Source organism: Lissotriton helveticus, chromosome 6 (genome assembly GCF_964261635.1).
Source record: "Lissotriton helveticus chromosome 6, aLisHel1.1, whole genome shotgun sequence".
Classification (NCBI taxonomy): Eukaryota; Metazoa; Chordata; class Amphibia; order Caudata; family Salamandridae; genus Lissotriton; species Lissotriton helveticus.
In genome coordinates this window covers 1,959,893,156-1,959,910,713 of record NC_136067.1, presented here as the reverse complement: position 1 = coordinate 1,959,910,713, position 17,558 = coordinate 1,959,893,156, and the positions used below count along the sequence as shown (strand labels likewise).

At 40.1% G+C, this 17,558-nt stretch overlaps 1 protein-coding gene across 1 annotated transcript in view; it reads left to right on the top strand.

Moving 5' to 3' along the window:
- The window catches only part of LOC144763934 (dynein regulatory complex protein 1-like), a 907,472-nt gene that overhangs the window by 404,002 nt on the left and 485,912 nt on the right, over window positions 1-17,558 (top strand). Inside the window, exon 9 of the mRNA XM_078649981.1 lies at window positions 5,504-5,638. Within this exon, the coding sequence (XP_078506107.1) occupies window positions 5,504-5,638 (135 nt within the window). The remainder of the gene's footprint in view (window positions 1-5,503; window positions 5,639-17,558) is intronic.

Here is a 17,558-nt window from a genome sequence, read left to right as displayed (position 1 = left end):
GCCAAAAATCAAAGATTTAATTAAACCGTCTATTCCAAAACCAACAATGTTTAGCAACACTTCTACAGATGAAGAGATAGACGTAAACCATATATTAAACCAAAACAGAACACATCCTGATTGGAAACAGTGGTTGATCTGGCCCACAGATACTAATAACTGTCAAGACAGATTCCTGAATAAAACACAGGGGTTCAAAATGACCAGGCCAGACCCTAGATATCCCCAAAGACATCACCCAGGGATAATAACCACCTACAGTGTGGGCAAATTATGCCTTCAATGGCTGCAAACTTCCACACTGGCAGAAATTAAGCAACACCTAACTTTACTTACTGATGGTGCTGACTTGCGTGATTTCATAATGGGACCACGCAAACAGCGTCAAAAACGTTTCATAGCAGCCTCTGTATATGCAGCATACAATGAGGCCTGGAAGGTTACTCAAATTGAAACAGCAGAGAGAATACGGGAAATTGACCGTATTAATTTGGAAAAATCACTTTCTGTAGTGGACAATGGGTTAATGACTCTGTCCTCCAGAATTTTTTCTTTGGACAGCATTGTGTCTTCAGCAATCGACATATTATCGCAGGACTTACTGTTATTACAACACGGTCAGTCACAATTGCGTTCTATTGTACAGCTTGGCTGGACGTTACAAAATCTGCGTTCAGGCTATGTGCCTTGGCGTTTAATCAACACAACGTCACTATTCCAAATCTTTAACCTTACTGAGAGACAAATCAGTATGGCGCAAAGGGGTGCTGATTATACAATCCTGAGCATTGAGAAACTTGAGAGATTACCAATGACAATGTCAGAACGACCTGTCAGTGAATGGATAATACATGGGATAATTAATATTCCAATTTCAACCTTCAGGTTTCAATACTGCCAAAAATATATACAGGCTGGCATGTACGAGAAATTGGGAAAGGGGTACCTTAAAACAATATGGAACCTGCCCTATTCACATGCATGTGTCAGTAATAAAGGACAGAAAGTGTTTCTTAGTGGCAATAATTGTGCGATGTCACTAAGCGGCACACTTCTGTGTAACGGAATTAGTTTGCATGGAGCCTGTGAAGGGAATTCATACAACCTTTCATGTCACCAGCAAGGCGCACCTGCAACAGAAATAGAACCATTCTTTCAAAGACTCTATAATGGGAGTTACATTCTACTTGTAGACCGCAGATGTTGTAGTCTTATGCCCGGGACTCCTTATCTAGTAACTACGACTGCGAAGGTCAAGTGCTGTGGACGCTCGTTGTTCCCCAGCTCCTTTCCAGACATGGAGGCAAGGGCATGGCCCAATTTGAAAATTACTTCTATTCGAATAGATACTTTAAGCAGAATGAAAACAGTGCTTCTTCAGACGCCTACCAGGCTCTCGTCATCAAAAGAAACATATGATCTACAAGTCGCAAGGACGACTGCAGAGATACATTCATTGTTATCAACTAATTCCCCCATACATTTCGCGGAAATTCTAAATGAAATCTTTAATATTTCTGATACCAATGGGATCTCAAAGGTATTTAAGACAGTATTTTCGATGGCATTAACACCATTCAAAGCCATACTGGGTATTTTTCCAGATTTCGTCCATTCGATTTTTGGCGGACTTCCCCTGATCTTGGGACTAATTGCAGGAATCCTATTCTTAGTCCTTATTTTTCGTTATGGCAACCCATGTCACAGACAAAACTCTTGCGACAAGGGAAGAAACAATCCTAGCCGTTGGATACTGGGACCGGATATCAAAAATCCTGGGACTCTCCCGGCTTAGAGACCTAAATATGACTTGGTTTCTATCATTTCGACCAATGTGGCAAAGATGTGTTTTACCTGTATTAAGGTGTCTGCTATGCGGAGAAGAATGCGTGTTAGACACCTGTCTGACGCTACAATCGGATGCGCCGATGGATGCAGAAACATTGTTGAGCCCGATCAAGGTTCATGCTTTGTGCTGCCCTCAAAGGCTACCAATCCTGATGACGGCATTCGTGGAAGCTTCACCACTACGATTGATGGGTAGTGAAGTTCAAGATGAAAGCAGCATCGAACAGGTACGACCTTCTGTCAGCAATGCAAATCAGAATGTCAATGGAGACAATCATGCGCACGAATGCATGATTACACCTATTTCCGAGTTAGTGGAACTTTCCCAGGAAGCTGTTGACAGTTTTTTCGAAAGCCTAAATGATATGATGTTCTCACCAGAGCAGAAATAGAGACTTTTGAACAAGCTCGCACACGGCGTTCCCTGAATTCGGCCTTCAACTTTAAAAATAAGGTCACATGAACAATCTTTCCTCCAGTTCACGGACAGCAATTTTTCAGCAGCCCCAAAATATTTTTTCATATTTTTCGGGACACTATCTTCTGCTTAAAGTAAGAACTATTCTTAAAGAACTAAGGTTTCTAAATTTTAGATAGCTTATAGACATAGCTTATAGACATTAGCTGCCCGCAGGTATGTTCACAAATACTTTATTATGTGATGGAATGGTCTCGAACTTTTTTTCTGTATTAAGAGCCATTTCATGTGTAATTCTCATATACCAAATAGCAATAATGTATACAAATGCGATTACTTTGGCATAATTATACAGCTTGAGTGCATACAATACATATGACTGCAATTTTTTCCGTATATTTGAAAATTTTCAAAATGCATTTATGTATTTTGGGGTGGTAAGGTATACACTATACTCTATAGTATGTTGTACTATGTTATACTATGCATAGATTAGTAAATATGACCATAGTTAGCGTGGAGTGGGTGTGATGTATTCCTATAGGTCCTGAATCGATCCCCCTATTCCTGACCCTATTCTGGTTAGTAAACTAACAAGTTAACTAGTAATCAGCCCATGAGGCAGAAAATCCCCATGATGCAGATACCGTTATCTGACGCAACACACTACGGCACAGGAACGTGTTATCTGATTAGGTCATAACGCTTGCGATCTAATTAGACAAGCGATATTCCTCCAGCCCCTGATAAGGCATACGGAGTTCTCATAACAAATCAAACCTATGACAACCTGGGCAAAACCCTGCGGCCATTGTTTTGATTTCACCGAGAACTTCAGTAAAAGAATGTGCTAACGAGCAAGTCGTATGACATCCTTATTGACGTATCTATGTCCATCCTTACGTCAATCTCGGCACCTTAAAGGTATAAATATTACCGATATTGCCCTATGCAAACACACGCGTGGTGACGAGACGGAGCAGCCATACTTGCCGAAGCGAAGAGCAGAGCAGACCCCGCTGGCGCAGCCCCGCCTTCCTGACGTGCTGAGAGAAGCTGCTTTCTCCTGCCGAGAATTCCAGCCCCGGCGTTTCTGGGCAGCCCTCGCAGGCAGCCTGGAATATCGAGACCAGAGAGAGAGATACCATCCCTCATTCATCCTAACTTCCAGGTACAGAACTGAATAACCCCTCACAGAGAATTCTTTAGTTATTCACTTGGCAAAAACAAACTTAACTTAAACTGTAACTTTCTATTCCCGCCCACGTATTAGGCTTAGGTCAGGTACACGGGGTAGGCGTATTTAGAAACACCAGTTGAGTACGTTTAGTCAAATGTATATGTGTATGTAATATATTTTATTCATTTTTAAACATCATATGGCTTAGAAACCATATCAATGTTTTTACAGTATTATTTTATACTATTGCTTTTAATGTATGCACTTTACTTAACTATAAGTATTGCAATAATATCGATCCATTTCTCTTGTATGAGAAAAGAGACTGATCAATAAATAACACCTTTTTATTGAACACGCCCGTCTCTTCCTTTTCTCTACATTCTGATGAGACTAAGAATGCACGTACTGACTGAGTAAAATAAATTGCCTTTTGTTCACACGACTCTCGAGATATACTCTTGATTAGGGGAGAGCAAAGTTGTCATGTTCTATGGTTGTCAGAAACTAAATCCCTTCTTGTCTAATCAGGGGAGTTAATTCTTTCCTGAACATTCGAGAAAGTTTCTAGTGAACTCTGAGCTAAGCTGGCAAACCCAAAACTTTAAGTCTAGTATCGACAGTAGTAGACCTAGTTAACGTCTGGTCTAGGCCTTTACTATTGTAGGTATTATTCCAATGCGCAGAGCCTATTGGGATGATAGGAACTACACTACAGAACGACTGTCGCAATTTTTTGGGAGGCCTGGCGGCATTATAGTGCCCATTTAGGGCAGCCCCCACCCCTAGGCATTAAAGAAACAGGAATCCCTGTTCTCTAGTGTGCTTTCAGCCCCGCGGGGCGTATATTGGTGGCTACTGCCCCCATCTGCCTCCGCGGGGGCAAAAAGACTGTCTAGGCACAAATTAATATGTGGAAGGAAAAGCCGTAGCCCAAGGGGCTGCTCTCCCCTCCCTGGTGTCTAGTGGGTGGCTCCCTGCTTGGGGGTTGCCCTTCTGCGGCGCTCCGAAGCAGGGATCTACTAGGGAGGGGTACCATTGAAAAGGAGAGTTTCTCCCCTTTCCAACAATACCTCTCCCATGTGATTCAGTGCTCAGGGGGCTGAGATAGCCCCACGAGCAGCAAAGCACTGAAGCTGAAACGAGCGGCTCATTTTAGTTTCAATTTCAATGTAATGGCGCTAGCACGCCACACGTGCAGTCATCATTAGATTGAAAAAAAATGCCTCGGGAAATTTAGGAAGCTCTTCCCCACCTCCTGTGCCAAATTTAAAAAAAGGAAATCCCTCTGCTGTTTTCAGAAGAGGGAGTATGCAGTGGTGTGCTGAGGACGTAACTGATACGTCCATGGCACAGAACCGGTTAAGGTTGAGTATGGGTAACAACCCCTGCCATAGCAGTGATAAGATAAAAATGGAAATGATAGATGCAGCGGGCAAATGTACATGTGGCTTTGGTGGTAAATGTGTCAATTTGTACATGCTTATAGAATGTCAAAAAATCTTGCCTCTCTGTAAGACCATTTCAAGGCCCCTCTTCTTAAAGTACGGCACTAGTAGCCATATGCAAGCTGTGGCGCTCATAACGGACATGCACTATTTGGCTGTGGCTTCTGCCGTTGGAGATTTATAATTACCACAAAAAACATTTTGCTGGATTTCGACAAGGGTTGCCATTTTTAAAAAGTGTTTTTTAACAATTTTATGGTAATTCCAGTGTTGGCCAACAACCCTATGACATGATCATATCCTGTTTATAATTTAGGAGAACAAGTTTTTATTAATCTCATGATTGGTTTTTATTGGATTTATCTGAATGTATTTATTCTTTGATGATTATGTCTGCGTGTTTTAGGACCAAGGGTCAAAGTAAAAAAAAATCTTGACTGATTGGCTGTTGGGGTTCCTTTGAAGGAGGGCTTCATGTTTAGGAATCATTGTTTCTCCATTTTAGAGAAGAGCATGGGCTTTCTGCTACCAAAATGGTGTATTTCATTGGTGAATTAATGATCAAAATCTTCTTCTGTTTCACCGGGTTTTTCCATTTCTTTTCTCCAGGATGCAGGATGGCCTCAGCAAAGTACGAGGAAGACTGGATAGACAGACAAAGACATTTAATGAGGAGAATCGCATCTTGGCGCATGACTATGCACGGATAGTTGAACAACACAAGCAACTTCAGAAGAAAATTAAGTAAGCTTTGTAACTTTGTAATTACAAAGGAAAAAATGTGTACAGACTCCTCATTAATGCCAGTTCTTTTCCAGGGCATCCAAGGGTTCTTTAATATGTCATAAACATTGGATTTTCTGTACTATCTCTCCCTTGTAATATAACTAATAGTGCTCTATCCCACAAGATCTGCACCACATAATAGTAACCTTGGTCACATATTCTCCCATCCCACCTTTCCCCTCAAATGTAATCTCTGCCATTGTCATATCAAGAGAGTGTGCCTCTTTAGTGTTGTTGTTGCTCGGATATGAATTTACCTTGAAAAATAAAGAGCAAGAGGTGTTTGGAAAAACAGGAACAGTTGGTTTAATTAAACACTTCAGTCGGTAGCACAGTTACAGAAGCAGGGCTGGGGACTGTCTCAAAGCACAATCAATTTGAACGCATTTTTATACACTTTTCTGGGTATCATGTAGTGCTTCAGATGACCCTTTTTTATTAAAACAATGCGGGCCTGGTCTTTGACGCTGTAAATTAGGCCCCTGATAACAAATGCAGGTGAGCCTCAACATTGCTTGGACACAATGGAGTCCAGTGGGTAACGTTCCAGATGTCCGACAGAGCTTGATCACTTTGTGTACTGTATGTGCTGTGTCCCGATTGGCTGTGTGTTCCTAACTTCATGTGGCATAAAGCGTTATGGTGTTATGGGAATGTGTGCAACCCTCCTTCCACGTATGCTTTATTGGGTCAATCTCCCTGGACCATTGTGGCGTCGCTGCACTTATCTGTGGGGTTGATATCAGTTTCCTGTTTGCGTGTTTGTCTACTGGCTATGTACCACCCCACCTGTGACCTGTCAATCAGTAACCCCAGGGCTACGTCTCAGAGCCTGCCTGACATATTTTGAGTTGGGGTTGATGGAGAGTTCACGTCTGCGAATTTGCTGATAGTGAGGCAAATTTGTTTGTGTATGTGAGTGCATATTGTCATACATTTTATCAATATTAACATTCTCCACTAGAGTTGAATTTTCTGCTACATTATCTGATTGAGAAATCTAGCCGCAGATTCCTTAACTTTTTAATTCTCCCCAGGCGTTAAATGTAGAAATTTTTCAGCAGTACCCCAGCGCTCCGGGAGACGGCAGTGTACGACTCCGTGATGAGGTTGACTCCGGTTGTGTTACTCAAGGTAAGCACAGGCACTTGACGTCGCAGCCCCCACCCGACTTGGCTGGGTGGAGAATCAGTCTCCCATGGCTCCTCCCACTTGCTGGTTGAGGAGGCTGTACAAGGATCCATCCTGTGACTCACTGTCTTTCCAGGAGCTGGGGCATCAATGGTCCAGATGGTCCAAAGGAGGGAGTACTATAACTCTCTGCATCTCATCTTTGAGCCCAAGGAGGTGAGTGCAGCTATGTCCATGGGTTTGACCTTGACAGCAGTTGGGTCTACGGAGTCATTTGGTCAGCTATAGACGGCGTCAGCCGTCAATAGCTGCGACGCCGGTGCACAACCCTTCATGATCTACACCTTCGGCGTCTGTTCATGATCAGTCTACTCTGGTAACGATGTCGGCGGCACCGATCGAGGCGGTTCCATCTCCTCCTATCAACTTTGAGGCATCGTCTTCTCAGCATCTCCTTTGAGGCGTCGGACCCCGGATGTGGATTTGATGGAGTCATCTATGGTGAATATTGTCTTCCCCCTTGTCTCTCGTGGTGACACGGAGGAATTGGGGCTTGTACTGCCAATGTCTGAGGTAATTCTACCCCTTTTGGAAGAGAGTTGGTTGTCTGCTTTTGGTAGGCTAGTGAATTGGAGTAGTCTCTGACTTCTTTCCCTTCCTAACCTTGCTACCGAGGCGAGTTCCTCCTTTGCAGATATGCATAGGAGTGCTGCTGTAGTTTTGGAGCAGTCTCTCCATATTTATCAGGGTAAGACAGGGAGGAGCCTGTTTTCACATATAGTTGAAATCCAGAGTGAGACAGGCCTGGAGACTTCCAGGCAAGATTGCGACCTTACCAAGGGGACCCATCCAGAACATTACACAAAAGAGCAGGAGTTAGAATGAAAGATGAGAAGGATTAAATAAATGGTATACTAAGATTTTAGAGAAACAAGTACCAGTGAAATGAAGAAAACAATAACAAGACTTAAAAAATTATAAACCCTGAAGAAGCGCCATGGATCGCGAAACACGTGTTGGCTTTTTCTGACTGCTTGAGAACAATAAAAAACAACCAAAAGAAACTCAACAAGAAGATTTGTTTTTTATTGATATTATTTTTTAATATCTCAGTGATGTTATATATATATGGACATCACCAGCCTCTACACCATCATTGATCATACCCATGGACTGGCTGCTATTGAATACTATCTAGGCAAACGCCAAATTCGTTTTGCACAACACAACATTATGTTGATTGAATTTGTGCAGTTTTGCTTAACTCACAACATTTTCTTGTTTGAGGATAGATTCTATAGGCAAATCTCTGGTACGGCGATGGGCACTTGCTTCGCCCCTAGCTATGCAAACTTGTTTGTTTGCTGGTAGGAGGAGCAGGTGCCCAGAAGCTGGAAGGAAGGCCAGGAAAGCGGTAGGGTGGTACACTGGTACCGCTACATTGATGACTTGTTCATCGTGTGGCAGGGGACCTGGGACCTGGCAGAGAAACACATCGAATCTCTTAACGATAACATCTACAACGCACCTATCTGGGACAATTAGTGGGGTGGCAGCCAACTATTTGGACCTCCGGGTGTACGTTGAAAATGGCCATGTTCACACCGCGGTGTATCGCAAGGAAATAGCAGGGAATTCTATCCTCTTTGCTAAAGGTGGACATCCACCTAAACTTATCAAGAGCATCCCCTACGGGGAACTCTTGAGAATCAAGAGGAATAGTACCCAAGACCGGGAATTTGAGGCGGGTGCCTCAGATTTCCTAGACTGCTTTCGTTTAAGAGGGTATGATGAACCGCTTTTACAAAGCACACTGAAAAAAGTCAAGAAGATCCCCAGGGAGGACCTGCTCAAAAAGAAACAGAAAGGGTTGAATATCACCAAGAAGGATACATTTAGGATGATAACACAATACTCCACAGGTGCCGATAAACTTAAATCAATGATGCGCAAGAACTGGCACATCTTGCTTACCGATGAGGTGCTAAAAGAAGATCTGCCACCATACCCACTAGTGACCTTTAGCAAGGCTAGGTCCCTGGGGGATATGCTGGTGCATAGCCATTTGGAAGCTCCTATTATCCAACCCAACACCCTTAAGGAAATGAGTGGGTTCTTTCCCTGCAGAAAATGCAAAGCATGCGCCAACAGCCGGAGGGTGTTTCACTATGACATCCCGGATGCTGACAGATCAAATAAGATCCATAAATTCATCACATGTAGTACTGTCTATGCCGTGTACTGTCTAATATGCCCATGCGGCTTACGTTACATCGGCAGCACTATCAACCAACTCAAGATGAGAGTGCTGGAGTACCTTAGGGCAATTGATAGAGAAGACCCCTCGTACCCAGTAGCTGGCACTTTGCGGAACACCATCACAAAGATAGAAACAAACTACGATTCTTTGGATTAGATCATGTTCCGTGTAACCCACGTGGAGGAGACAGACTTAGGAGGCTACGACGCCTTGAATCAAGATATATTATCGATCTGTCCACTAAGTACCCAAAAGGCATGAATAGCGGGGAGGAAATGGCAGTACACCTTGGAAAATAAGGGATAACATCTATAATTTTCATATATAGAATCGAGCAACACGGTTTTATCATTTTGTCGGGCTCTGCCTTTGTTATCATCGACACCTGTGATGAATTTAACTATATGCTTTTGCTTGTGACTATGATGTGAAGTCGTGTTTTTTAGAAACTACTGGCATTATTTTCTAGTCTTTTATAGGTATCAATTTGATTTATCTGGTGCACCGATATATCATGTATTGATGAACAATTATCGCTTTTCAAGATCTATTTATTGAAAATTTTGATGAAATTTTGATGAAATCTGAATATTTGATTATGAAACGTATTTAGTCATTAATTGCCCTTCAGATTAAGTGTTTCTCTTTTCCCAGTGTTAGAGACCTGGTAGTTCTCGTTATATGATGGTCATTTCATTATTCGCAATAATTTGCATAATATGAAATGTGTTGAACATTCCTTTGCGATTCCGAGTAGTATATTGTCTGTAGATATTTGTTACATGGTATGCATCCGTATAGGGACACATGCCGATCCACGGCTTTATTGTGTTTATGCCCTTCTTTTCTTGTGAATATTCCGATTTTCTGTGATATTTTGCATCTGTTTCCATCATAGTAACATGTTTAAAGATGGCGCCCATGCTGGTGTCTGTAGGGCTGGTCCCTTGTTGATGTCTACCTTTGTCAACAAATCTTTATTTAACCGGAACGGTTTGGTATTGGTGAGAAACACTGACGAAGGCTAACGCCGAAACGTTTGTTTTGCTGCTAAAATAAATCGCTGTCATCTGCTGCTGCCGGAGTGCTGCTTCCTTTCTTCATGGGAAAGGAATTTTGAGCGTGATATATATATATATATATATATATATATATATATATATGCAGTTCCACTTCCTTCGCAATCACCGGGACACCAAAACAGCGGTGCAATCCAGGGGCAAAGGTTACCCTGAAGACATTCAGGCTCACAGCGCGTAGTCAGCACGGCTACGCAATGCACTCTCCCTGACAGAAAAGATCACTCCCAATCCTTCTTGTGCGCTTTCAAAGTTTGTTTAATCCATCATGTGCAGCATCGTGACTGTAAACAACGAAAACAACCGTTGTTTACAGTCACGATGCTGCACATGATGGATTAAACAAACTTTGAAAGTGCACAGGAAGGATTGGGAGTGATCTTTTCTGTCAGGGAGAGTGCATTGCGTAGCCGTGCTGACTACGCGCTGTGAGCCTGAATATATATATATATATATATATATATATATATATATATTCACTGATAGGTGAATATATATAGATGTCATCAGTGATGTCACTGACCATGTCATGAATGATGTAATATGTGACGTCATCAGCAGTGGATTGCGGGTGCGCGATATATAGTTAGTGCAACTAACTATATATGCGAATTTCAATGGTTTTGTGTGAGTAAAATAAGGTTTTATAAATGCTAATTCCTAACTATATATGGTCTATAACCTATGGTTTTTTCAGTGAATTTTCAAGGTTTTGTAAATGCTAATTCCTAACTATATATGGTCTATAACCTTAGGTTTTTTCAGTGAATTTCAATGGTTTTTTAATAGCAAATATTAAAAGCTGTTAAATGTATTCTTCTTTTAAAGGAAAAATATATTTTATATGTATTTAATATATTTTTTTATGTATATATATATATATATTTTTTTTACTTTCGCTACCGGTCCGCGCACCGGGTAGCTTCCCGTTAGCTCAATTTTATGCCGCGACCCGGTCCGCGTACCGGGAAACGTACCGTTTGCACAACTGCCGCGTTCGAGAACAACATCGTGACGCGTCGCGTAAGCGCGACGTATCGCGTTGCCGCGTAATGCGTCTTATGACGCGCCGCGTTGGCGCACTCGGAAGTGCTCCGGTGCGCGAACGAGGCGCGAAGCGCAGCACACCGGAAGCGCTCCGGGCGCGCAGCGGGACACGTAACGTAAGCGTAACAGGTCATGTGACCTGTAAATAACACTTTTCATTGGTTTAGAACTTTTCTTTTTCCCAAATGATGAAAACCCCTCCTTCTTTCCTCACTCTGACTTTCATCTTTGTGAGAGGAAGACCTGTTTCTCCTTGTTGAAATAATGGCATCTGTAGTAGCTGCAGCTGGTGGACCCCCACCCCCACCACAACCACCTAGGAAGGAAGGACCACCTGCGCAGTTCCTTCCGAACCCAGAGGAAGAGGAAGAAGAAGAGGAAGAGGAAGTAGAGCGGAGGCAGTTCTTGCCTGAAGTGCCCCGGAAATCCCACCACAAAGACAGTTTTATTTGGCAATTTTATTCATACCCTCAAGGCCAAAAAAGGTCAATGCCCGACATGTGACATGCCTCATTTGTAAAGATGTTTTGTCTAGAGGTACAGATAAAAAGTATAGTTATGGTAACTATACTACGCACCGCCATATGCAGAGGTGGCATCCACTCAATTACAGCGTTGCAGAGATGCGTCACCTCCAAGATAACCCACCAGCTCCTGTGGCCAGTACATCGGCACAGGTAACTCTATCGGGACCAGAGGCGAGGGAGACGGTCCCAAATATCCAACAGAATTTTGTGCACATGAAGATAGTGTGCCTTTATTGTGGTGACCTACTTTCATGTGCGAATATGAGTATCAATTTGATTAATAGAGCATTTGAAAACCACAAGTGCTCAAAACGCCCAAAGAAATAATTTTTTTTTGCTCCTGTTGAGCCCTTTCTAATGCCTGTTTTTCGTTGTTCCCCCCAAAAAAACCAAAAAAAACATAAAATTGTTCAAAAAATACAACAACAAAAAATGTTCAGAAAAATAAAAAAAATATAAAACAACAAAAACATAAAAAAAGTTCTTTTCAGAACTACCTCCCATTTTTAAAAAATTACTAACATTTTTAGCACTCTTGACTTCATTTTTCTCATGGGTGCGCTTCCCGGTACGCGCACCGGTGAGCGCCCCGTTAGCGCAACAAAAAAAAAAGAAAAAAAAACAAGAGAAGGAGAGCATAAGAGAAAGAGAAAGAGAGAGTAATGTTAAGAGACAGACAGCAAGAGAGAGCAACACATAGGTACTGTGTAATACATAGTAAAACAGTGTCAAAGATATAAGAAAGTGTAAGAGAGAAAATGAAAAAAATATAAGGCTGTGAAACAAAGAAAGAGAGAAGAAGAATACTAAAGCAGAGGCACATGAAGAATGTGAGTGGCTGTAAAGAGTAAAAGGAAAGAGAAAAAATGATGTACAAATAAAAGGTAATAACGGAACCAGATTTAAATAACACTGGTGAGGGAGAGAGAGGAAAAAATAGTGTGCATAACTAAAGAGGGATGAAATAAGATGGATAAAATCGACTAAAGTTAAAACATGTGGATTGACAGAGAGAAAAAACTGAAAGAAGAAAAGAAGCAGTAACAGAAACAGAATAATTGAAGCAGCAAAGAAATGTAAATAACGTAGTGTGCTTGAACTTCAGGGAGAAAGCATAATGAACAAGTAGTGAAAGAGTGAAGAGACAGAGACAATTACAGTAAGATAGACGGACTGAGTGAACGGGAATGAAGAACTGTGAGAACAGAGGTACTGAGAAAAGGAGTGGGAGTGCAGTAAGTAAATCACCCACACAACACAATAGCTACCCTACCTCAAAGCACTCTAAAATATTATTTTACTGTTTCTCTTTGTTTGAAATATTGAATTAGGATAACACATGGTGAGTGACAAAGAGAGAGGACAAAGAGAGTAAAGGGAACAGTACCTGAATGGGCTTGAGTACAACAGCAAAAAAAGATAAGTAATGCAGTGTGTGTGACTTACAGGGAGTTAGTGGGTGTAGGTCAAAGTGTGGGTGTGTAAGGTGTGTCTGTGGGTGTGGTTGTGTGAGTGTTTTGGTGTGGGTAGAGATGAGGGTGTGTGAAATATGTGTGAGAAGTGTATGAGTGTGGGGTGTATATGTGTTCGATGTATGTGTGTGTATGGAATGTGTGTGTGTTTTTGAGGAGTGTGTGTGGGAGTTTTTTTGTGTGTATGATGTGTAGGTGTGGTGTGTGTGTGGGGTGTATGTTACAGGTGTGTGTATGTGTTGGTAGGGGGATGAGGTATATGTGTAGGAGTAAGGTAAATAATTAAGAAAACGAGAATGAGTAAATAAGCAAAGGAAGGGAACAGAGGGTAAGTGAAGTAAAGAATAGGGATCAAAAGAAGTTGAATATGAGAGGGTAAATAATGAAAGAGGAGTAAACATGGAGAATAAAAATAAGTGAGAGAAGCAGAGTAAAAACACAGGAGTGAGGTAGATTGAGAAAATGTTAGTGACCTTAAAGCAAAGGGTGATAACAAACTACATTTTTTTAGTCATACTTACCATATAATAAATGTAACTATACTTTTTTTTACTACAGTTGGTATCTGTGAAAGAGAGAAATAATATATAAGTTATAATTAGTAAAATATGTATTTTAAATTAAAAGATACAAATGAAGAGCTAAAAACATCATAACACTCTATTTAGAAATAAAGTGAGAGTGACGAACACAGAAAGGGAAATAAACTAAGGTAGAAGGACAAAAAAAGAGAAAAAGAAATAGAAGGAGAGCAAATTACAATGAGTAAGGCATATAGATTCACTAAGAAAAAGAGAGAGAAGTACAGAGAAATGAACTGAAGGTAAGAAAGTTACTAAAACAATGTGAGTTAGCAAAACTAAATCAGGAAACACAAGTAAGTAAAAAGATAATGGCTGAGACAGAAAACAGTCTAATTAACGATGCATTTAGAAGAATGAGGAATAGAAGATAACTGAGAGTAAGTGAAGAACAGTCATAGAGTGAAAGGATGAAGGGAGACAGAATAATATACAACAATTGAAGGAAATGGACTGAGGAAGTTATAAGGTAGACACACTAAGAGAAAAACAGAGTGAGGTGGAGTACAATGAGTGAGAAAAGAAAAAAAGTAAATGAGCAAAAACAAGGAAAGAGAGGAGAACACGACTAAAACAGTGCTACTGAGAAAAAATAATTTGGTGATGAAAGTAAAGAGAAGAACATTGAAAGAAAGGAAATGATGGATAGTAACGGAACCAGAGTAAAAGAAATGGGATGAAGAACGACGAGAGAGGAGCAGTGAAGTTGTTGTAAAAGAAGTGATAGAAGGTAGATAAACACAAGTGAAAATAACACAAGTAGAGTAAGGCACTGAGCACAGAGAAGTAGTGAACGAAAAATAGAGAGAAGAGGTCAAAAGTAAGAAGCAAACAAAGATAAGCGAGGGAGAGTGGATGTCAGAGAATGGGAATACAATTTAATTTACACAATCCAAAGTATAGAATAATTTCTACAACATGTTACATAGTTTATTTTTGCTGTTCTCAGAATATATTGAATTTCACTTAAAGCAGTGAGTTCAAATTACTCATCATATGACAGCGGGAAAAAAAACCCCACAATCTAAAAGATTGTGTTTTAAAAAAAAACTTACATACTGACAAACGACAAATGTACGCTAATCTTTGATTGACTTACTTTTCCTTGAGGCCAAATAGTATATCATGGAGGTCCTTTTCTCGTTGCAAAGTACTTTGCTGTTCAGTAAAAAATCCATTTCATCGACTTTCTAGAAGAAAAACTCCAAGAACATCTGAAATATTTTCAATATTTTCATATACTCCTTTTTTTCAGTCATGACTCTTTACTCATTCCTGCACCTTTCCATTTGGCCAAATAGTGTCAGATGTATGAGTATATATCAGTACTCCTCCCGTCTTCATAGGCCAATTACCTTTACCTAAATTTTGGCTGTAAAAACACTAGATATGAATTTATAAAGCCAAAAGGCAAACTTTGTTTGAAAGTCAAATGATTGTCGTTACATTGGGTCCAACCTTTACAACTTTTTAAATAGCATGTGTAATGCCCTGATGTTGTAGAAGGACCGTCATGAAAAATAATAGCTACAGTTGCAAAGGTTCTTCCTGATATCGATAACTGAGAAGCCACGAAATTTTTAATAGAAGTTGTCAATTTAGTTCCATCAGGTCTACATCGTTGGAACATTAAAATAACATAGTGACCATAATTTTGTAGAAATAATGTGGACAGCATTGCAGACTTACATTGGGTACACACCATATTGTGATCCGCTGCTTAAACTAGATTATTGAAAGACACTGATTTGCAGTCTGGTAAAGTTAAATATATAAATCTTTCAGAGTCTATTCTAGTAGTACTTGATGAAGCACAGTTATCTCAGTCATGTTGCCATTGATAAGAAAGGCCAAATAGATTTTTTATATCTGCTCCTTCATCTTGTAATACATCAAACATATACATTAAAAATTCCTGACAATCCTGCTGAATATTCTGTGAAAATTGATTTTGACCTGAACATATATCTAGAAGATTTCTAATTTCTGAAACACTTTCTATTTTAGCTCTATCACTACTACATTTCTCTAACACAGAATTCAATAAACAGCACAATGTTTGTTCCCGATTTTCAACAATCTGTCTTTGTAAATTTTGAAGGAAAAAAACAACATTAACTACTACATTAGCATAGCAGTTGACACCAGAACTGTTTTCAAACTGAAATCCAACAACATCTTCAACAGAATCCTTTTTGTTTCTCTTTACAAATACACTTTTATCTACTTTGTGCCTTTTTGCTGATACCTCACTGCAATTACTCTCATTTCTTCTTTTTCGGCCTACCACACTTTTTTCAATCAGAGGATATTGAGGCAAATGTAGAGCATACTCTCTTCTTAACCTATTGTATTCTTTTACACAATCTAAATCTGCACAAATCTTTGTTTCATCACACTCAATGAAGTACAATCCTGCTAAAGTTCTGACTCGTGATAATGCCACATATGCCATACCCTCTTTAAACACAGAACTTCTAATGTTCACCAAAGCGCTATCTACACTTAAACCTTGAGACTTATGAATTGTCACCGCATATGCCAAACAAATAGGAAACTGTTTTCGGCGAACATATAAGTCTTTCACGAGCAAAAATCTAGCTGAACAACGACAAATTTGTTCTATTTCATCAATGTCATCAAATTTTATTTTTAAAATTTCAATTCCATCTCTATTTTTGTAATTCAGAAAACCAACAACATAACTCATTGCTCCATTTACTAGACCTCTTTCAACATTTAAATTCCTTCTTAAAATGACACGACAATTCAAACACACATTCAGAGTCTTTTCAAAACCAGCAGTTTTAGATATAGTCTTCTCTAATGAATCCAATTTTGATTTCAAATTTTCAGACAAAATAATTGTTGCTCCCATATGCTCTATTTTATCAATAGCTTCCAGTTTCACTATCTCTTCATTTTCTAACTGTAACATTTTGTTGTTGAACATGGAACATTCTTTCAGAGTTGGCAACAAACATATGCCAGATTTCTTCTCGTTAATTTTCTTAAATATGTTCTCTGGAAGAATGTTTTCATTTGGGTACAAATTTGAAATTAATCGTGCATCTAAAGCTTCTTTCCCTTGCTGACTTACTTTTCCGATCCTTACATCTTGTAGAATATTTTTATAATCTTCATCATTTGCCTGCCGCATATTTTGAAGCAGTTCTGCATATTTAAAGTTTAACCATATATTAACGTTTCCGATGCTCCCTAAGCACTTCCTGGTATCTTCATGTGTGAGCATTTTGAACACAGGTTGTCCTTTCACTGGAGTCAACTGCAGAAGATCTCCAAAAACAATAATATGTTTTCCACCAAATAAGACATCATAGTCTGTTCTAAGAATTTCTTGCATTCTCAAATGCACAAAAGCAAGCATGATATTTGACACCATGCTTACTTCATCAATGATAAGAAGTTTCATTTTCTTCAGGACTCTCGAAACTTCGGAACACGCATCTCCTGATAGCTTGTGATACTCCAATTTGTTATCATGCTCCACTGGCAGCATCAGTAAACGATGTAAAGTAAGCCCTTTAATGTTATGTGCTGCCAGCCCAGTTGGAGCAGTAACAACACAAGACAGCGGTGATTCAGTCCTTTTCTGCAGATAAGTTGCAATGGCTTTAATCGGAAAACGTTTTCCAGTTCCCGCTTCTCCACTCACGTACAGTTGGACAGGCTTAAATGATGTACATTAGCACTCTTTTTTCTCATGACTGAATCCATGTTCAACCTGTTCTGTGACTTCATCATATATCTGTTTCTGCTC